The sequence below is a fragment of the Pundamilia nyererei genome, unplaced genomic scaffold, assembly GCF_000239375.1.
Source record: "Pundamilia nyererei isolate P.nyererei 1_Seehausen unplaced genomic scaffold, PunNye1.0 scaffold00161, whole genome shotgun sequence".
NCBI classification, from domain to species: domain Eukaryota; kingdom Metazoa; phylum Chordata; class Actinopteri; order Cichliformes; family Cichlidae; genus Pundamilia; species Pundamilia nyererei.
Window position 1 is genome coordinate 770,808 of NW_005187562.1, and position 23,730 is coordinate 794,537.

Here is a 23,730-nt window from a genome sequence, read left to right on the forward strand (position 1 = left end):
TTGAGTGAGAGGGATTACCTGGAGTAATTGATTTTATTCAGACTGAGCAGGTTAACCATTCATGGGGAGAAGAGTGGGCCTCGGGCTACAGGAGGTTTTTATGCTTCACACTTTCAACATGTGCTACATATGCCCCATTTTGAATTTGCAGTAATCTTCACCGAGATCGTCAGAACATTTCTCTGGCAAGTAAGACGCTCATTTAAATTGAGTTTATTTAGCAATAATAATAATAATAATAATAATAATAATGGATTGCATTTATATAGCGCTTTTCGGGGCCCTCAAAGTGCTTTTTACAATTCCACTATTCAGTCACTCTCACATTCACACACTGGTGGAGGCAGCTACAGTTGTAGCCACAGCTGCCCTGGGGCACACTGACAGAAACAAGGCTGCCATATCGCGCCATCGGACCCTCTGGCCATCACCAGTAGGTGGCAGTTGAAGTGTCTTGCCCAAGGACACAATGACCGAGATTGTCCGAGCCGGGGCTCGAACCGGCAACCTCCCTTTGTACTGTTTGTATTTGTACAAATGTGTTATGAAGTGTGTATCCTACTGAATCAAATCCAGGTATTCACAGCCAACATCAGTCAGAGTCTCGGGTAAGGTTAGAAAAGAAGTTAGAAGTTGAGTAAGATGGGATGCATCCACCAAAGAGGTTAGCTGAGATCAATAATCTGTTTCCCTTCAGAAAAAAAATGTCCAATGGGAAGTTTTGCATGCATTTCAATCCTTGGCCTTGTAGGAAATTAATCAATGATGGCAACGGTGAATCAATTCATCATTGCCACCCAATGGTCAAAAGGTCGAAAACATTCCCAAATGTGAGAAGGGACTCGATTTTCCCTTTGCATGTCCAAGGAGGACAGAAGAAAGAGAAGAGAGGGATGGTAATGGCAGAGGGAGTGGACGGTGTCTTCCTGAGAGGTAATCTGCATGTTAAAGAACACAAAGGGAAAACATTGCCTCCTGGGAATTGGAGTTTAATTGGCTCTGAAGTCAAGAGGGATCAATTAGCTCTCTTGGAGTGGTAGGGAAAGAGAAGGGACACAGGACAAAAATAGAAAAAAAAGGGAAGGTCTGGAGAAGGGTGATGGCAGGGTGCCAGGGCGAAGGAAAAAAAAGAACAGCAGGCTACTATTGATAAGGTGCACTGAGGCACTTTAAGTCTACTGCAGGACAATTTTTCACAGTCCTGTAATTATGTGGCTGACATTCCTTGTGAAATTTTATAATTTCTTTTATAAATCATGACTGGTATGTGCTTTGAGGCTGCAGAAAGTGGATGGGAACAGAATAATGTATTTGAAATTAGGAGAGGGCTTTTGGCATTCCAGAAATTGGGCCACAGGCATTAGAGAAGACCGGCACGACGATGATGAGTGAGGAGTGAGGAGTGAGGAAAATGACAGTTTGATGTAGTGAGTGAAAATCCCCGCAATCTTCCCTTTAACCAAATACGAATCCTTCCTTTGCGGAAGAAACCAACTACCTTCTGTGCTGCAATTAACCAGAGTCGTCTACCTATCACAGCTCCTACCTGAGAAAGTAATAGAAAATAGAGCCTCTTCTGCTCAAACGACCCCCGCCCCCGTCATAGAATAATTTCTATGAAAAAAATGCCCCTCTGTTTGGTCCAATTAAGGCTTACGTTTTTAGATGCATCAAGAGAGAAGGTGATGTTATCCAGGAAGCGGACAGCGTCGCCAGGGGCCAGCCTGTCCAGGTATTTGGCACAAGTGTCGTAAGCGTGTAGGTAGTCTTGGTCGCTCTGAGGGGGTCTCTTCAGCAGCTGGGGGTCCCCTTTCCAGAACACCTTCTGCAGCCATACTGCGTGGACTGCACTGGCGGACACCGTGGCCCCACCACCACCGCCGGGCAAAGGCAAACGATTGGCAAGTTTGGAGATGGACAACACGTTCTGACTGGTCAGCACTGGTTGAAGAGTGGCCAGTGGATCCGAGGATTCATCCGTGAGCTTCCGATAGTTCAAACCTGCAAGCATGAAAGACATATTACACGTTTACAACGCTTTCACCTTAAAAATGTGTTTGCCTCTTCACTGAAGCCTCGAGCTTTATGATCAAAAAAAGAACAAGTATACTTGGATGCTCCTCTCTTTTCCTTGTGTACTGGGATCTTTGACACTCCTTTGTATGTCTCAATTATGCAAGGTTGATGTTGAACACTTACAAAAAGCAGTAGTAGCTTTACATTAGCTTTATGTTTAGCTCAAGGTTCTTTAAACATGGCATAACAAAGGTCCTTTTACTGCTACAACTTCAAGATCAATAATGGGAATTGTAAAAAGAGTATTTACATATGAACAATAAGCATGTTTATTCTCCACGGCAGAGTATAAAATTGCATTGTGTCGGAAGGGGAACACAATGTACCATTTTTATAGTGTGCATACAGTGCATGCTTCTGTATTACTATTCTTTCTGTTTTCTGTGACAACCAAGCAGACGAGAGATTTGCACAGGACGTTGAATATTCCATCACATGACAGAAAAGCATCAGGAGATGAAAAGCATCTCAGGAAAGAGTAAACGGCGGATGTGAACAACAAGGATCGCGTGTGACCTGCGTGTGAAAGGGGTGCCGGCCGTCTCTGCCTGCATGCAAACATGTACAGTTTGACTGTCAAACTGTCTGCGTGCATCATATTTACCACTGCAGTACCCCCGGAGTAGGCATTTGTGTGTGTGTGTGTATGAGAGAGAGCGAGAGAGCCGGTGGTGTGCTCTTGGTCTCCAGCGCTATCAGACAGACGCATTACTGTAGCAACGCTACATGGCCTGTCTGGGCTTTAAATATTTTAACACGGGTCTGCCTGTGGGGAGGGTTCTGTCAATGCTGCTTGAAATCATTCACACAATCACAAGCATACACGCACACACACAAAACTTTCCAGGTTGAACCCACATACACAAACACACACACACACACACCTTCCAGACAGGCCCAGACAGACATGTAAACCACAAATACTTACATATGTACTCTTTCCCTCCGGCTTCACCTGCCCCACCCACTCCTCATATTGCCTCTCTTTCCCCCTTTCCACTAGAGCCCGCTCGGATGGTCACCTGGTACTGTGTCTGAAAATGTGATGAGCACTCGACACACGCCACCTGTCTCCAACTCATCTGAAAGCCTCTGTAAGTACATCTGGGTGGGCTAGTTTGCATGTGTCTGTTCAGGACTGCAAATGAGTCATTTTGAATGAGCATGTCAGAAGAGTTGGAAAGTGTTGGTAGAAAGTTAGAGGCCCCAGAGACACGGCAACAGCCTGTGTATCAGTTTTGCTGCAGGAAGTGTGAATACGTGGGTTATGCTTCAACAGTATGTGTGTGCATGTGTGTGAATGAGTGAGTGAGAGCGAGACATACAGTACAGAAAGTGTTAGCGTGAAAGTGTTATTGTCACAAAGTCACTATATGCGCTTGTGCATGCATATAAAGTCAATCTGGCTTAGTGTGTATATGCGTGTGCATTAATCTATTAGTACTCATGATGCTGCAACTCCTGGTAGCTTATGTGGTGCAATAAAGCATGGACTTTGGTTCTCCCCATGGCTAAACAGCATTTATGCAACTGTCAGCACCTATGCTGCCTGTTTAAAACTAGTGCATCCATTTTCTTTTATTTTCTGTGTTTTTAAGCTGGTTTAGGGCAACATTAGCAGCTCTATCCATGCTTCCCTGAAATCAAGACGTTATTCTGCATTCTGTATAAAAGATTTCTTAAAAACAGAATACTGTGGAAAAGCCTTGAGTCACCTTTCGATTCTTTATATTTTACTAGACAAATGGGAAATAGGGGCCGAAATGTATTGAAATGTGGCAAAATTTATGCAAATATCGTAAATAAGGCTAAAACAGAGTTTGTGCAATTCTCTTGAGCTTGAAAGCCAATATTGGGTAAGACCACCTTTATTCAACACAGCCTGAACTCTTTTAAGTAAGCTTTCTTGTCATTTATGGAAGTAGTCTTTAGGATTAATTCTCCGGGCTTCTTGAAGGACATTCCAAAGACTGCCTTCTTGTGTAATTTGAACCTTCTCTCCCAGTTTCCCTTTCCTAAAGTTGAGTCCACTGAAACCAATTCACTCATCGGACATTACTTTGAAGGTGACATCCGGTCGACATGCAAGGCTCCGGCTACCTAGGTAACCTCTTAATGTACTTACTACCAGTTCATGTTTCAATCAATAGTACTCATGAATCTCATTGGTAGCCGCTTCAGTCACTTGCTTGGGAGTTTATTATCAGGTCCTGTGCTGAGCTCGCCTGCGGTTATTTTGCCTGTGGCCATGTGAAGTCACTCACTGTTATTTATTTTCTATGGTGTCTCTTCGTCACGCCACATCTAGCATATGAAACCAGCTGGTTTTTGTGACAGGCTGCTAGTAATAAGTTCTCCAAAATTGAAGATACAATTTAAAATAGGTTCTTTGCCAAGTTTTTCGTTATGTGTAGGCACAACCCTGCTTCATCCCTTCAGTTAGGCCTTTTCTGGTTTCATAGGTCAATGTTAAGTGGCTAAACAAATAAAAAGCATTTCTCTAGAAATGCTCATGTACAAGGACTGGGCTTAAAATGAGTAATATAGTAGGCAGTGTCCAAAGTATAAATCTGAAAGACCTTCAGAAAGCCTGAAGAACTATTGCTCACAAGCAGTTTAAAAAAATTACAAGAAAGTCTGGCTAGTGGGGAGAAAAATATAAAAAAGAAGTACTCTAGGAGCAGAGCGCAAACCTCCACCAAGGCAGAACTACAAAGTTGGTAGAAGTTTGTAGTTCAGTAAAAATCAGATAAGGGTAGCAACAGATATTGACTCTGATTATACAAACATTATGTTGGAGTAGGTAATAGATAAGGGGACTTGATTTGTTAATAACAATATTAACTTGAGGGTATTATATAATATTATACTACAGTATATTTCTAACTTCCTCTTGACAATGCTTTAATTTGAATACTTTTAGTGTAAGGTCAACTTGAAAGAAAGGCAGATACGGTCAAATGTGACATATTTGCATACAAACTATAAGAAATATTAGATATTTAGAATACCAATATAATAGTATCATTCCCTAAATACTGGCATTACAAAAAAGGTATTATAATTTTTACTAGTTTTAATGATAAAAGGCATTTTATGAAGATCTGACCTTATTTGACCTTGAAGAAGAGGCCAGAGGTCCAAATTGACATCAGATTTACAATTTACTTGGTGTACTGACAACATTTACACTATGCTGTCAGTACACCAGTGGCCGTAAGAAACAGTTTTAAATAGCTCTATAAAGTTTCATTATAACCTCCTCAGTGGAGGTAATCAAAAAGGAATTAAGGCTCAAGAGTTTTGTACAACACTGTAAAAATAAATGTAGACTTAACAATGTAAAATTGCCTTGAGTTCATATTGTTCTGTCTATTGACTAACTAGTCTTCTGTTCATCTTCTACACAGATCATCAACTGCTGAGGAACCTTTTGCCCAGAAGATGCAGTTTGAGCCTCATCTTGCTTTGTTTACAAGGTTTATGTCCCCCCTGTGAAGAGCTGGGCTTATATTTGGATTGCTTCTAAAAGGTCCCATTCAGACCACCTGCACATGTGATTGCAATTTCCTTATACATCTCTAACTTCAGCCTAGAACAACAGTTCTTTGTGTGGTAAACCTTCAGCCGCTGTCATTGTGAGTTGCAAATAAGCGATAGAAGCACAAACGGGAGAAAACAGCGAGATGCTAATATAGTGATGTGGCAGTAATTGTGCATTAGTGAAACTGAAAAGCAGCAGTGGGAGTTAGTGCATTTAAAGTTAATTTCATTTTTCTTACTTTATGTAAAACTGCATCCCAGTCTTGATGTGGATGTCTCAGTGTTGTGTGTGTACGTGATTTGGGCATGTGTGGTTCAGTGTGTTAAACAGAGACATGTGTCACCAGTAAAAGCTGTGGCGCTATCAGGAGCAGAAGGAGGAAGTGAGGCGTGAAAACACAGCTGACACCTGGCTGACCTTTACTGAACTTTTCCAAGAAGTGACACCAGCTTCACCCGTACGCAACAAAGTTTGAGCACTCTAGCCTGGAGCGCTGAACCAGTGACATGATGTCCTGGGAGAGGACCGAGTGCAATGCTTTCTCTCAGACCCTTGGTATATCAATAGGATTGATGCTTTTTCACTTCACTTCACAGCCATATCGTTATAGTTTTGCATGGTTCAACCCTGCTACTCTTCATCTTTGAAAACATCTACATGAGCTAATAGGGAAAAAAGGAAGCAGAATAAGATCAAAGGGCAAGATGAATCAGACAAAGGATAATATGTGTAACTGGCACTATCAGGATGTGATCGGAGGTGTTTTATTTGTTCTTCCCAGTCAAACGTTAGCGACTAGCTTTATTCAGACGGTCAGTTGTTGTTTTTTTAAAATTCCACATGACAACCGCTGACCAGAAGCAATGTCAGTATCTGTGTGTGAGTCATCACTCATGTCGAGACAGATTGTCTTCAAGTCTGGACTTTTACTTCCTGACAGCACAGGCCAGAGGTGTTTTTCCCCCCACCAGTAACAGGTGCACTATCCCTATGAATTTGTTTTTTTTGTTGCGTTTCACTCTTCAGAAACTGCATTCTTCAGTAAACGAAGGCTATTATTTAGTCTGCAAATAGAAATGGCAGCACTCTGTTTTTCTAAAGTATAACCCTGTTTGCCGAATGCAAAATAACTTCCCTCATGATTTCACACAAAACGCTTTTTAAATAAGTGGAATTATACAGAAATTTAAAAGCAAGAAATGTTGCCATGATTTTTTTTTTCTGGTTCATTTTGTTTTGGGGTTTTTTTTTTTCAGTAGTGACAACCTGTCAAAGAGTCTAGCATTCCTTGTAGGACTGGATAATTGCCTGACATGGGAGGGTCATCAACTCGTGTACACTCTCACCTGGGACCTCCCGTCTAAAAATGCTGGCCCACAGACGCACTTTGTATTCTATTCTCTGTGCCTGGCATCAGCTATTTACATTTGCAACTTCAATAACTTACTACTTACTAAAAAAAACATAGCAATTCATTACCAGGTCTTATATTAGGTAAATACAACCCCAGATTAACCAAAACACATGATATATTGCACCACATCATTATCATTTTAACAAAAACTAAGACACAATGCACAAGAATTGTGTGAAAAGCTAAACACGCCTTTACTGCTATCACAGGTAATGGAGCATTGAGGTATATGTTAACAAAAGGCCATGGAGGAAAGACATCAGCAATATCATCAGAGAAGCAAATGTTGCTGCTGATCGGGGTTATAAGGCCCTTTCCAAACAATTTGAAGTTCATCATTCTAAAGCGAATGCATTCACAGCTGACAAACTTCCCATGGGTGAACATTTCAGCAAACTCACCCAAGGTCAGACAGTGCAATACTCAATGAAAATGAAAGAACCCAAGATCTACATCTCAAACTCCCTGGGCCTCAGTTAGCATGTAAAATGTTAGAGCTTATGGCAGTACGGTTAAAAAAAAAAAAAGGCAAACAAGGCTTGCTAGGAAGGGTTGCCAGGAGAAAGCCTCTTCTGCCTAAAAACAACATGGAAACATGGCTTAGGTTTACAAAGCTACATCAGAACAAACCACAAGGCTTGTGGAATAATAACCCTCGCTCGCGCTCAGTGTGTACGTAAATCACGCGTAAGAACATTTCAATGATTTCTCAGAAAGTCTCTGACCATGCAGACAAACAAATGAAGGTCTGGCTGTCTTAGGATGTCTAAAACCAAGTATTTAAAATGAATACTACCCTTAGCAGTACTACTAATACCATGATCATCATTATCATCATTGTTTTCATTATTATGATTATTACTACAAGTATTAGCAGTAGGATTATGATCATTATTAGTAGTAGTAGTCGTCATATTTGGTCATTATTTACAGTTTTCCAAAACACAATAAGCCAAAATTACAGTTAAATAAGAAAAATTAAAAATGAAACTGCATGTAAAGACAGCAAAATTCTAAATGGGAGGCTGTAAATTTTAACACTTTAAGTTAAAAAATATATGTATAAAATATCTCTTTTTTTTCTTAAATTATCTTCATTAAAAAATATTTATATTATTGTGAAATGTCACCATTCGCATTATCCTGCTATTAGCTGGAGAATCTGGATTTTTCTTTATATTTCATTGCAGTGAGTTTCTCCTCTAGAGCTGACGGATCACATGTTCCTTGTCCTTTGCCTACTTTCTTCTTTTTCTTGCAGTCTGTTAGTACTTTTTCATATCATCTTTCATGTCCAAACTTTTCTTTTTCACTTGAGCCACAGTGAATGTCCCCGGGGAAACAACATTCAGAACCTCCATTATTTCAACCGGAGTCTTGCTGCGGTGAGACTTTAAGAGAGCTGTCCATAAATGAGTGCCTGCAAGCCTCAATGAACTGAAGCCACACTGTAAAGAAGAATGGGCTAAAATTCCTCCACGACAATGTGAGATACTAATAAAGTCATACAAAAAATGATTACTTCAAGTTATTACTGCTTAAGGTGCTTCTACAAGCTAGGGAATCATGGGACGTACTCAGTTCCTCACACACTGCTTCTGTATATTGGCTTAGTTTTTGTTAAATAATGACATGGGTTGATGTGGTGTATGTTTTATAGTTTAGCTGAAACTGTATTTGCCTAACTTTAAAACATGCTAAGGACCAGATGATCTTTATCAAATCCTGAAACATAAAAGCCAAGAATTTTTTTAAAACCATAACTACATCTTTTCATAGCCAATATTGTTGATACTGCAGGCTTCCAGACTTCATTGTTGTTTTATTTGTTTTATAATAATAAATTCCATTTGAATTAATCTGATTTATTGCTTGGACTTCATATCTATCATTTTCCTGGCACAGGGTTGTAAAACAGTAATGGCATGCTTAGTACTAAATAAATCTGACTAACTGTTATAGATTAAAATGTATTTTAAAGTGGGTCAGGGGTCCCTGTGTCCTTACAGTGACTGGTCTGTCTTAGACCAACATGGTGTTAGTGGAGCTCCTGTGATTGGTCATGCAAGAAGTCACTTCCCCTTTATAAGATCCCCCACTTGGTTTTCAGAGAACCGTGGTTATGTCAGTAACAAAACGTTTTAGCTGGGGGATTTGTCAGAACAACAATCAAAATGCCAGTTATGAACTACATATACTATATAATCACCATAAAAAACAGTGTACACCTCACCGTTGGCAACAGCCCGAAGCTTCTTGAGTAGTTTAACATGAGAGTCTGGCTTAATGGTGGTGGTGACGTAAGGCTCACAGCCCGCAGCATCTAGTAAGGTGTAGTAGTAGAGCAGGCGGTTGAGGTCGGTTCCTTCCACAGTGGGAAGAACATACTTTGTCATGTGGCTGTAAAAGGCCTGAGGGTTACACTTTAAAGTCTCAAACAAGCTGAGGGATTCGCTCCGGGTTTCAATATCCTTGGTGGAGAGGCTGTGGAAGAGAAAACGGGAATGGAATAAGAAAAACAGGGAAAAATGTGCAGAAAATGAAATGAAAATATAATTTTATATCGCTGGATTTGTAGTAAACACACAACAATAGCCTGGCCTACTATCAGTTTAAAGCTTTTACATATGTGGTTGTAAAAACCTGCTGTTTGTAATGGCTTCACAAAAAAATATCTATTGGTACGCAGTGTGTGAACACTTGAAGTTTCAGGCATCAGAAAGTAAAAGATCTGAGCCTTTCATATAGACAGCAATAGCCACTATGCCTGAAAGAGATGAGAAAAAAAACACAGCTAACCAAAAACAGAAAAACCCACACATTTCATCAACAGAAAATCAAAGAGAAGACTACCAGCAATGGAGACTATTTGGCTCCAAAGTCATTTCTGAAAACAGTAGCGCTAAAAACAGTGGTGCAAAAACACAAGAGCAATCTGCAGGCTTATCACAAAGCATACAGTCCCTCCAACAACAACAAAAATAAATTTAAAAAAAAGATTTCATAGACCACACTAAGAATACATTTGATAAGCTGATCAGTTCAGACATAAATAAGGTAAAGTGGGAAGAGGCTATGACAAAGAGAAGACAGAGACAAAGAGAGAAGGAAAGCAATAGCGGGGAACGTATTAGTTGATGTGAGGGGAGATATCCGAGCTCCCAGGGAAGGAAATAATGTATCCAGTGAGCTTTTTAGGTTGCACAAGACGTGTGCACATCCTTGCTAAGCGTGTTTTGCTACAAATCTCAGTCCAGATCAGCAGGTGGTCTAAAGAGCAAAAGAAAAAGTGAAAAGAACACAAGCAAAAACACTGGAAAGAAGATGACAAAAAAAAAACTTGGAGAACCACAAACAAAAGTTAAGCAGGGAGCGATACAAAGAACGAAAAGGCAAAGGCGAAGTAAAGCTAGTTGCTTGAAGTCACCGAGGGGCTCCGAGCAATCTGTGGCTTCATGGGAGTGCGTTTGTGTGAGTGGAAGTCTGTTTATCTGTCAGAACGGGACAACATCAAAGGGAACAATGCTTCCTCTGGGCTCTCTGTCAGGCTTTCGCTAATGAAAAAAATATAGAGCCTGGCTGCGGCGCGGCAGCTGACAATAAGCTCGATAATGTAAATAACACTAATCATCCTCACAACAGGGGCTCTAATAAGGCTGGAGTCAACAGAACGACTAACTTAGAGTGAAGACTCCCTAGCTCGCTCTTCCTCTCGTCTCCCTCTTAAGCGTACGCAGGCGGCCCGTCACCCCAATCAAAGTCTGATGTTTCACTAGTTAATCACGCTAGCTCCAAAGTGCCTAAAAACACTGCGACGCAAGAAGAATTGCAAGAGAAATTGCGACTTATCCAGCCAGGACTTTTTTTGAGGGGCATTATGAGCAACTACACAAAGGCACAGAAGCTGGCAGAGAGTGCTCAGTTTTCATGCCAAGCTCTGCTTTGTTATCTCCTCCCTGCCACTCTATTCTTTCAATTGACAAAAGGTGTTCACTGCATCTTTGCTCACATTAGGAGCATATCTTCTTCTCAGTATCCAGAGCTGGCAGCGTGTTTTCGGTCAACATATATAGAGCCTGATAGCTTTATTAAAAGTTTGCTGCGTAGTGGCTTACCTACTGCCGTTTGCTTGGTGGCATTTCGCTCCTCACACAACACAGTTTGCTACTTTATCTTGGTTGTGGTTATTTCTCTGTGATATCCGGAGCGTCACATTGCAGTCTTCTCTTGTTTGTTATAAAACTCTGCTCTATAAAACTCTGAAGTAAAGAGCCAATTTGTCCAGGGGAGAATAACAGTTAGGTCCATAAATTGCTGGATGAAGTCAGCTTTGTACACCACCACAGTGGATTTTAAAATCAGTCAATATTATGATTGAAGCGCAGACTTTCAGCTTTGATTCAGGGGGGTTTCAAAAATTACAGACATTTGTAGACCCTTCCCCATTTCAGAGGCTCAAAATTAATAGATAAGCACAACAGAATTTAAAACAAAAGGTTATTCTTTATACTTAGTCGATGATCGCCTGAAGTTTTGAATCCATGGATACCAAATGCTGTTTCCTCCTTTTACTTTCTTTTACTGCAGCCACCTTCAGTTACTGCTTGTTTGTGACTCTTTATGAATTTTGTATTTTATTTTAATAACATAATTCAATAAATATACTCTGTTGGGTTGAGATTAACTTGACCATTAAAATGGTAAATAGTAAATGAACTAGTTCCTACTCTGCTTGAGCACTCAAAGTATTTTCTGCTACAGGCCTCATTCACCTATTTGCACACATTCATACAAGCATTTTTTTTCTATGCGTGTTTTCTACCTAACATTCACACTCCAATGAACACGTCGGGAACAACTTGGGGTTTAGTTGCCCAACAGTACTTTGGCATGCAAACTGGAGCAGCCAAGAATAAAACCACCTGCTCTACCTTCTGAACCACAGCCAACCCAAAAAATAGAAGAATATCCCATTTCTTTACTGGTGTAAAACTGGTGACCTAGTTCCACTGACAGCCGCATATTGCCATTCTATAACATTACCTCCACCATGTTTGACAGATAATGTGATATACTTCACATCCTGAGCTGTTTCGCTCCTTCTCGTACAAGTTCATCTTGGTTTCATCTCTCCAGTGAGTTTCTTTCTCCCAGAATTGTGCGTGCAGTTTTAGATGTTTTCTGGCAAGGTCTAATCTGGCCCTCCTGATTTTGAGTGGACCCACTGGTTTTTGCCTTTTTGTAATCCCATTCATGACAATGATAGTCGTACCTCCTCAGGGGTTCTTGACTTGATTAGATGTTGTGAAGATGGGTTTTTTTTCCCACCAGAAACTAATTCTGTCTGCATGTATTTTAGCTGAAATTTAAGTGGAAGTTTTGTGTCATCATCCACCACCATCATTTGGCATTGCCAAGCTGCTGATTTAAGTTCATCCGAATGATGGCTTCCCTCATTTGGACTGACATCTTTTTGGGGTCTCATATTTAAAATTACAATGAAGAAAAAATACAAATTCAACACCTTGAATCCACTTCTAATATTATGTCTGCTTCATTTGTCATAAAATAAAAAGTTAACATGTCTCACATTGCAATTTCTAATAATTTTTAGCCTTTGGACAAAAAAAAAAAAAAGCCTCTGAAAATGGGGAACTTTGCATAAAAATGCCTGTAATTCCTAAACAATTAATGTAAATGTTGTAAAAGCCTTTGAATTAAAGCTGAAATTCTGCACTTTAACCACATTTGATAGACCTAAGTGTATAATAAAATTGTGAGTCATATTTAATTAAAGTGGCAAGAAGAACAAAAGTGTAGGTGAGCTTTGGAAGAGCAGTAATGATCATTTAAAATGTCAGTGCTGTTATAATTGTGGGGGGTTTTCTTCTTTATTAACCAGGTTACAAATGACTGTCCAGCACAGGGCTGTGAAAGTGTTTTTGCACTTTGGAGTCATGTAAAGTGAAAAAACTCCAAAATATTTCTCCCTGATACACATTTTGAAACACATCGAAAATATGTCACTACCAAATTCTCACTATTATTATGAAGAAGTAATTACATACAGAGAGCGTGTGCTGTAATTGAACTCACATTAACAAATGCACGTATTTTTTTCCTCATTGAACTGGTTCCAATTCTCATTTAAATTAGAAATAACTTAAATCTGAGAGCTTTTATTTTTACAGATGTTTTGTAATCAAAATAACTAATCAAATTCAAATCCTGCCTATAGAATAGCTTAAAAACATGTCTTCATAACATTCAGAATCTAACCTTCAAAAACAGCCCAGGAACAGCTGAGTTGGGGATGGACGTCTGGTTTGTTTGGGAGATTGTGGCACAAGTTTGCGCATGTCATAGAGGGATAAATGCCAGCATGTCAAAATGACCTTCTTAAGACACCAAAATATCCATTGTTTTAACGGTCAGGTATACTTTTATTGTACAAGTGAAAACATCAGAGGAACCAAAGGTTATGCTGTTGCACCTCACTGTCCATATTCTGCTCTCTGGTTGTCCCCCATGACAGCAAAAAGCATGCCTAGAGTAATGCCCAGGTCATGGTCGAAGTCCAGGCTCAATCCTTAAAGAATCTCAGTGCAGAGTACATCAACAGTCTCTATGGAGCAAACACGTTCAACTGAATACAGGCAGTACTGCAGCTAACCTGTGTATAGCTAAAGCAAGATTCACATTACCCCTGAATGCTAGGAATGTGGGGGGGGGTTTTTGTTTTTTGTTTTTTAAATTGTCATCATTAGCTGAGAATATTTTTAAAAAAATGCAATCTATGGGCATGCAATATTATGAGAGGAATATATAACATAATATATATTGCAGGATATTTTTATTTTTCAATTTAATTTATACTGAAAATTCAAAAAATTCAAAGTCAAGTCAGTCACTTGCTAATTAGTCATATCTGGCACAAAAGTATTGAAATACACAATATGCATAATGCCAGAAACAAATCTATTCAGAAATAGCAGTTAAAGTGCAGCTGCACTGACAGGAAAGGAAGACTGTGTTTTCTTAATATTCTTTTCAAGATGTAGTATAAATATAATTTGCATCCTGCAAGATTCCTGAACTGTCTGAAGTGTCAAGTGGCCAGGTTGGACAGAGCAAAGCAGAAGTCATGGTGAAGTTGATTTTAGAAACACAAATATTATCTGAGATCATCATCTCTGTTTGGGTTCTAACATTGTAGGAGTTAATAAGTTAATAAGAAAAATTATCCTTGAAGTTCTTTTTGTTGATTCGGATTTTTATCAGCTGGGACGGAGCAGTTCTAATCAACTCAGTGTTAAAGACTATATAGTGATATACATTTGGCACCTTTGGAGCTGTACTGTTAGGGCATTAGAACACAGCCATTATCTGATATGATGTGAACTTTAATTTGCCATATGAGGTCACCAGATGTGCACCTGAAGAGAGCTGGTACAAACTTTAAAGGTGTTCTCTCTGTCTCAGAAGATTCCTCATTAGGCTCAAAGCAAAACACATCTTGGCTGGGGATTAGTCTGAAGGGAACGTGCCACAAAAGACTATTTATTTCTCATAATGGGAACACAGTGATGTGCAGAAAATACATCACAAGCAGCCGCTGGCAGCAGGTAGGAACTGACACGAGGAACTTGGAGCTGTGTCGTTTTGAGGGTCAAATGAGGTTTTGTTTGGATCAGTTTTATTAATCTACCTGAAATTCAAAAACTGAATCTCAATATGAAGATCTGAAACAGTCAAGTACACATAAGTGGTATCAGTGATGGGAGTTCATAGGGCTTTCATAATTTTTAAATCCGCTCCTCAGAGACACCTCTTCTGCTCATCTTTCAAACTACTTTGAAATGTTGATTTTATTGATTCACTCATATTTAATTGTGCTCTGTGTTTTATTGTTTTTATTTTATATTTTTTTAATTTTATTTGTATTTTAGTTGTAGTGATCTTTATTCCTATGTTTGGCACTTTGGTCAGCGGTTGCAGTTTTTAAAGTGCTTCACAAATTCAGTTGGCTTGGATCAAGATGAGTCTTTTTTTTTTTTTCAACAGACCAAATCATGAATATTTGAAAAAGTTGTCATTATGTGAAACAAATATGTAAAGGTGGAGCTAGACATGAGATTTAAAGCCAAAACTGTAAACAGATGGTTCCACTGACCAATATGTGAACCCATTTCTGTGTTTGGACAAGTCTCTTCGATAGATTTATAGCTGTCATTAGGATGTCATTAAAAAGCAGGTCCATAAAGAGAACTTGTAAACATCTACAAAGCTTTATACACGGAGGCAGAGAACAGCTGACGACGGCAGTGTTTAGCAGCACATTGATTCTTCTGAAGCATACATTTTGTGTTAATAGGACTGTCTCAGGGACACTCATTCTCTATCATCCATCTCTTCTCCCGCCATCTATTTGCCTCCCACTCTCACCCCCTAAGCACACACTGATTCTGTGGATGTGCTTTAAACTAATAATGAGTCCTTAGAGTTCTCTTCATCTGAAATATACTTATGGATTTTTAACTTTGTTCTTCTGTAACCATATTGAGATCTACATTGACTTTAGAGCGTTGATCTATGTCAGCGAAAAAATGTGATTTTAACAATTTACCCCGCCATCACATGGGAAAGGAAAATTGCCAGCTCTTCTGAAAGACAGTAATGTGTGGTATCTCTAATGGAGAAACAGATTCCATTTCATGATTGTTTCTGAGGGAAACTTTAAAAGGTGACAGGCTTCAAACCCCAACCTACTTGTAGCTGTTGGGTTTTTTTCTTAGGAAAAAAGTTTGTTGACAACCTTACCCTTTCCGTCCCAGATAATATACAGTGCCGATCAGGTCATGGACTCAAAGATCAGCTACTGTTATCGTATTATGATAATGTTTTTAAGCCTGCTACCTCCTCTTTTTGTCTTATACTTGTTCAGTTTCCGCAAATTCTTTTTAAGGACACCAGGCTAAGATACATAAATGTTTAAAGAAAATCTTTGAAAGACCTTCAGAAAACCTGGAGAACTGCTCAAGACCACTTTAAAAAAAAAACACATAAAAGGCAACTTAGAAGCAAAACACAAAGAAATGAGGGGTGATTCAAGTCTTCTGCACGGCACTGTACTATTTAAAGTACTGTTTAAAGTGTTGATATGCAAACTGGCAATGAGGTCAACTGTTAGCCCAGTAAAGTGAACCATGCTACTTAAATACAGCAAAGGACTCAGTTGTTGGGCACTGCACTGTAGCTGACTGCTTCTCCTAAACATGTGGGATTTGTAAAACATAAACAATTTATTTGCCTACAACGATCAATAAAAGTCTAAATTCTTTTTGCACACGTTTTGACTCTATTTATTCTTCCCTTTAAATTTCTTCTCTATTTATAACATTCCCTGCATCCTTTTGTTAAATCAATAAGCCTTTTGCAGATGCAGAATATTCCTCACACATTTGTCATGATTTTGAGGTTTTGAAGGAAACACACACACAGAATAGCTGTGATCAGGTTTGAGAAAAGTATAGGCTGTAATTTATTGTTAAGTGGAATCCATAAACCATTTCCTTATATCGGAATGTGACAGGTGGATATTTATCACGGAGCCACACGTGTGCACACGTACCAACACACACATACACAACCTCAGCTTTGGCATTCTGTAAAAACAAGCAAAGGTGCAGAGCTAGTCAGTCACCCAGCTATGAAGTCAGAGAGCAAATAAATGATGGTTCACATCCTCTCACTCACAAAACACAAACACACATATTCCCAACATGTTTGATATAGCCTGCGGTGTTTTGGCTTTTTATATAGGTAAGTTTTGTTATAACTGAAAGGGAGCGTTGCTACACTTTTCAGAGTTTAAAATCTGAAGATGAAAACAAAGAGACAGACAGATGTGTGTGCACAAATGTAATTAAACACGTTTGTGTGTGTGTGTATACCCGCTATCTGTAAAGAGGAACTCGAGGTGGGTCATGTAGACCTCCCACAGAGGAACACTGTAGCGCTTAGCCAGAGACAAAGCGATTCTGTACACACCATCATCCAGTGTCCTAAACACACAGGTACAAAAACAGAAAGAAAGTCTTTAGATTTCATTTAATTAAAGCAGAAATTGACATTATCTCCCACTCATGTCCAAGTGTGTGGTATGAACAATCTTTCAGAGTAGAAACAAAGAAAAGGAAAAAAAAAAAAAGTGCACCTTTCCAATTACAGTGCAAATCCAAAAGTACCAACATTTAAGCCACACTTACTCTGTGAGACCAAGTATGGTCTCCTTCTTGTAATCAGCGTCAGAGCTGAACCGCTGAACGTCCACACCACGGCCGAGCCCCTGCAACACCTGTGCCTGGGTAAAGTCTGTCAGACGCTCGTTGTACATATGCAGCTGGCTGATCAGCTTTTGCAGCTCCTCGGGCCAATCTGAATACGAGGACACGTGCTGTGTGACCAATCGAATCAGCTCCTTTGGATCAGCCTGTGAGAAGGAAAATAAATTTCACATTTTTACCCTCATGGTTCCAGGGGCTGCTTTAGACTTCAACAGCAGAAGAAGGAGTAGTGGTATACGAAAAAGTACAGGCACTGTGGGTCTCTTAGCAGTTTGGCTGCTTGGCTTTAATTTATGGTTTTTGCTGTATAATGGAGATGGTTTGTAGTTTTTCAATTTCTAATATTACATTACAGAAATTTATAGTTTCAACAGCTTGTGGAACCACCTTTAGCAGCAACAGCATGATGTAATTGTTTCCTGTATGACTTTATTGTTGTGGAAGAATTTTGGCCCACTTGTATTTACAACATTGCTTCAGTTCATTGATGTTTTTGCACTGCTCTCTTATGGTCCTGCCACAGGAATTAATTTTCTTTTCATTTTCCCCTTTCCGTTATTTTTCCCTTCTTCTTTTCATCGTATCATATCGCCACATCACAAGAGTCACCTCAAGGCCCCGTGAGCTAAAGACCCTACAATAACTGAGAGAAAACCCCAACAATCAGATGGCCTGCCATGAGTAAGCACTTGAGGATAATGGGAAAACTCCTTTTTAACAGGAACACACCTTCAGTAGAAGCAGCCTCGGGAATTCAATTCAGTTTTATTTATATAGCACCAAATCACAACAGCAGTCACTTCGAGGCGCTTTATATTTGAAGGTAAAGACCCTACAATAAGGAGGCAGCCATCTGCCACAACCGGTTGGGGGTAAGGGAGGTAGACGGGATAAAGGAAACAATGTGGAAGAGCGCCACATGTGGATGCTGACTAGGCCATTGAAACTTTGACCAAACAAGTCTTTTTTCCAATGGTGCCTTTGCTTGTACGTCCACACCTGGGTATATTGTGGTATTGTACACCTGGCTGCTATTTATCTTAATTCCTATGGAAGCAACAATGATGTACTTCTTTTTCACAGGACTGCACAGAGTGCTTTAAAACCCTCTTTTTAATGTGGCTGTATTTTATGCTTAAAATAAAAATGAAATTCACTCGAATGTCCAATTACCACAGATTGTTGTGCAAATTACTTAGAATTTCTGAACTTGTACAGAAGTCATGCTCTGTATATAGCACAACTTAACATAAAATCCAGCAAAGACAAACCGAGTCTCTCTTTCCTCCCCATAATTTGATTTGAAATAAAATTCTAGGGTGCACTATACGGTTTTAGAGCCATGTTGGACCAAATGCACACTGTTCTTAAAGCTCATCATTAAACAGTGTCACACACTGAGCTTCAAACACTGCTGCACTGCGTGGCATGTAAAACTTCACAGGTTTCTGCTGCTTTGCTGTGAAAAACTAATGAGGCTATTTTCAAAAATGGCAATAATTTAGAAAAAAGGTGGGGACAGACCATCTTGGTCCAGACTTATATCAATTTGCTTGGTACACCCCAGTATAATCACGCAATTTCAAATATACACCTATTTCTATTCCACATCGGCAGATTACAGGTAAACGTATCAGGAACCGTAGCTGTCACCTTGATTCAGGCCAATAGGAAGTTAGATTGTGGCTATACATTTATGATTAAAACTGTCACATAAACAGGGGTGCACATAAGTGGTCCGCAGGTGCGCATTCGCTGTCAAAATAAAAGACGCGCACCAGATAAGAAGTTGCAACGTGCGATTGCGTACATAAGATTTTCTGGAGGAGGACAGACATTTGTTTAGAACTCTTAAAGATGTCGAAGAAGCTCCTTTAAGCAATTACTTTGGTGTTCCTCCACCTCCAAAGAACTATCAGAAGGAGTCCGATCCACAAAAGAAGCGCGTATTCTCGGAAAAGTGGTTGCAGAAGGTGAGCTGGCTTCAAACAAATGATGAACGCACAGAGATGTGGAGCAGAATATGCCGTGAACATCCCACTCTAGCGGACAAAAACAGTGCCTTTTATATGTACGCCAACGCGCCTTGCAACTTCTTATCTGGTGCGCGTCTTTTATTTTGACATTGAATGCGCACCTGCGGACCACTTATGTGCACCCCTGCATATAAACTTACAGGCAGGTGAATGTTGCATCTCTCTCATCGCCTCTGTTCTAATTAAATAAGCCCCTGAATTTGGTTTTTGGCACCTTATATGTTGTCGCCCAGCAGGATGATATGGTTTACTTCATGATCTTATTTGCATAAGGTAATTATGGCTGCTGGAAATGTGTGAGCTTGAAAACAGAGGTGTATGTCTGTCTCTCTGCGTCTCTTCCTCTTCTCGCTATCCCTGTGTGCCTTTAGATGTGGCCTCAGCAGCAGACATGGTGGCGGATTCACTGTTCAAAAGCAGGATAGGAAAGGAACAGAGGTAGAAAGGGGAGAATATTAAAAGTGGAGCAAGGAAAGATATGAAGTCAGAGGAGGCAGTCAAGGGATGAGAGAAGGAAAGTAAGGGTAGAATGGGCGGGGGAGTTGTTTTTTTCTTTTTCTAAATGCTGGCACCGTCTTGGACACAGTTTTTCACAGAAAGGAGAATGACACAAAAAAGAAAGAACACAGAGTGAGAAAGAAAGTCTGCTGAAACTGTGATGGACAGGCTGATGTTTGAAGAACATGATGAAATACTGTTTGCATTAACTCCCTCACTCTCTCTGTGCTTTTACCCCCCATCAGGATTACGCCGCTACCTCTCTGAAAAAATATTTCCCCTTGAATTTAAAAAAATTAATAAAAAAAAAAAAATACTTCCATCCCTCACCGCTCATTATTAAAGAATCTCTGAAATCCTTCGTCTTTCTAATAAGTATTCTTTACGATCCCAGTTATCTTCAAAGTAAGCAAGTAAGACCTCTGCTCTTTCTTCTTTTTCCTCTTATGTATGCGATTGCTTTTTTCATTATTTTAAAATATCTTCAAAAGGGATTTTGTCCTCCTTCAAAGAGAAGAACGTATAAAACGTATGTAAAGTATAATGGAATAAGGTAGGTGTGTGCACAGCTGGGAGGGACGGGGGAGTCAGACCTCTCCCTTCAGCTATTCCACTGGTGTTGCAGGCTCTTTCCCCCACCAGCACCATCACCTTACTGTGATGCTTCTTAAGAGGGAACAGAGTAAAAATAAAGAGCCTCTGTCACACACGCAAATCTTTTCAAACACGCTTCTGCTCTCATTTCAGTCTTAATTTCCCATGTTATTATACTTCAGTCACAACTCTGTACCCATCAAAAACTCCTTTGAATTATCAAATAAAATATTTTCATAGTGATATTTGTGAGTTTGTCAAGTTCGCCATCCTGATTAAATATTAATGTGCTATCATTCAGTGCCGTTTTCCTCATTACCTCCCAGTGTTTCGCCTGCAGATAATAGCACCATGTAAAACTTTGATGCACGCTGGCGCAATGAGAAGTCATATGAGCGTGCTCAACATGTTTTATATCTACTGCATGGGAACGCTTTCAGAAGGTATAGCATATTGTACAAATCCAGGTAAAATGTATGGCTTAGTATACAGTTCTTGACAAGGTCTGATGAGCTTTGTGAGGCTGCAGGCACAACAGCGGTTTTAGGTAAAATGTCAAGATTAAAAAGCAGACAGACAGCTGGCAAGCTTGAATAAGTGTTGCAAATTTTATGGTATGTCATCCACTTATACTCAGGAAATTTCACCATAGGAAAAGTCAGGGGATCAACGGCATTATTAACATATAAGCTTTTGAGATTCATAAATATCCACAACCTCATGTGCGACACTAGATGACTGGCATTTATCACTATCAACATCAACGCCTCAACATCCACATTTTAAGAGGTTCAACTGGAAATCTGAACAAAAGAACACTGACCAAATTACCCACGTCGGACACTCCTCTTATAAGTGCCGTAACATTTTTGTCTTTGATACCGACCTCAGAGAAGACACACCCAGACAATGCATTCAATGCACAGCCATTCATTAAAATCTGTGCTCCACATATGGTAAGTGTTTAATATTTTATTCCAGCGTAATTTAGCAGTCAGTTGTGACCAGGTCAGCAATATATCCTCAAAGTTATAAGAAATAATGCAATATTTCAAGAAAGTTTGTGGTATGCACTGCATTTATGATGATATAGAAAAAAAACATTATATTACATTATACTATTTACTCTAGTTTGTGACTGGACCTTGCAGACAGCAGCATCTGTTAGTGCAAACCAAACTAAGCACATTTTGCATCTTTCTTTTCCAGACTTATGGTCTGGCAACCCAGATGAAGTGTGACTTTATTTACAGCAGCAGCATTACATAAATAGCATAAATCAAATGTAAGAACAAAAGAATAACATAAGTGCTTGACACTTAAAATTGACTTAGCCTTGTAAGTCTTCAGGAGCTGCACGGTATTATTACATAATAAAGCTGTCTGGGACGTTGTATCTTGGTTCAAGCTTTTAAACTAGTTACTTAAAGCCCTCCTTTTCCACCATGAAACTCCATCAGTAACATCCAGGCAGCATTTGCTCTTCCTTTTTACTACAAGTGTCTCCTTTTTATTAGCCTGGCTGTACTTGGTGTGTTTTGGTGAAGTTAATCTGTTTTACGCTTTTATATTATTGTGTTTTGTCAGACTAGTCTCCTTGTTTTGCCTGCTGGGAAGTGTAATTAAAAGGCATTGCTACATCATTTATGTCATCATGGTATCATACATTTATATTATGATATAAATATGATACGGCACATGCCTGTCAACCAGTGAGCAAATGGGCATTCCTTCCCTTTTTTGAAGCATGTGACTTTTTCTCCATTTAGTTATTATTTCGTATAGACCGTCTCCTTTACTCCAGGGAGTAAAAAGTGATGAATATTTATCGATTCATCACTTTTTTTTTAAAACAAATAAGTTCAAAGTACTTTATGTTCTACTTTGCTAAGCTATATTTCCTCCCAGGATTTACTGGTTGTCATTCAACTCACTCCAGTGTAAAATAATTAGATGTTTGGCAAAGAAGTTTCCCCAACGCTGCAAGAAACATCACCTCCTGTGGATTCGCATCACTAATGTGGGTGAAACTATATTACCTCTCAACTTCCAAGCAGTCTGAAAGTCCAACAGTGCAATCAATAACAGAATAGTAACATTTATTTTTACAGAACACTCATATGCGCACATTTTTCTGATTAACCTAGTATTTAACACATTCTCTCTTGCCTTCTGTGAAAAGGATTGAATAGAAGTCATAAAGAGTCTCCCCCTCTCTCTCTCCAGACAGTATCCCAGTAATGATGTAATTAGTTTTATTTATGTCTTGTTTAACACTTAGCTATACAGTCAGTGGCCTCATTAGCACTAATTCTGTAAATGGTGTATACAGTATGTGCGCATAATTAGTGAGAAGACAGGGCGGGAAAAAATGAGTTATCACCTCCGAAGGAATAATTACTCCATAAATAGGCGTGGCTGCACTGTGGGTCACAATACACCATGAAGGGGAGTGATCGTAAGAAAAGCAGCACAAGCAAGAGGAGCAGGAGTAACTTAGCAGAGTCAAACTTATGCATCTAATCAAAGGTTTGGAGACTACTTGGTCTGAAGCATTCCCAGTCAGCTGCAACAGTGCTTTTAGAGGACATATTTGTCTAATAGGACCCTTTCTGCAGTGGCTCTGCTTTACAGAGTTCTCATGGGTAAAATATAGACTGCTAATGATTGTGCTACAAGACTGCAATTTGTACCATTGCGATATGTGCACAAAAAGAGGAAGGAAAAGTCATTGGAATCGTGGTGCTTTCCAACTCATTACTCCACTTAACTCAGCTACAGTGAACTGGCACAACGGTCCAGCACTTTCAAGGTCAGCTCCCTTAACGGGCAGCTGGAATTCTGCTGTGGACGTTTTTGAAATTGTAAAAAAGAAAAGAATCCCTATGCAATAACCAAACAGTATCAAAAGTCTCTAGATGTAAGCAAGGTGCTGGTTCAAAAACCCATCATAATGCTATGGAGAGAGCACTTTGAGCTTTGCTTTCAGGTTGAATCAGAAACAAATCTATAAAGTTAATAACTGTGGAAATATTTTTTCCAGTTCAGTGACTCCATCTTCAAATACAAACTGAAACTTAAGCATCTAATAGTGATTAGTGGGATTTTTATTCTAAAACTAAATGTCATAATGAGATATACAAAGACCTAAGCAGGTTTTCCGGATCGTATACTCTGGCTCTGTGTTTATATAGTACAATTGGGTATGCTTTAAATGTTTGT

At 39.4% G+C, this 23,730-nt stretch overlaps 1 protein-coding gene across 1 annotated transcript in view; it reads right to left on the reverse strand.

The window, feature by feature from the left end:
* The window catches only part of nbas (NBAS subunit of NRZ tethering complex), a 186,909-nt gene that overhangs the window by 69,845 nt on the left and 93,334 nt on the right, over positions 1 to 23,730 (reverse strand). The window contains exons 40-43 of the mRNA XM_013913956.1: positions 17,303 to 17,526; positions 16,988 to 17,098; positions 9,268 to 9,518; positions 1,658 to 2,001 (exon numbers count right to left, since the gene is read on the reverse strand). Of these exons, the coding sequence (XP_013769410.1) occupies positions 1,658 to 2,001; positions 9,268 to 9,518; positions 16,988 to 17,098; positions 17,303 to 17,526 (930 nt within the window). The remainder of the gene's footprint in view (positions 1 to 1,657; positions 2,002 to 9,267; positions 9,519 to 16,987; positions 17,099 to 17,302; positions 17,527 to 23,730) is intronic.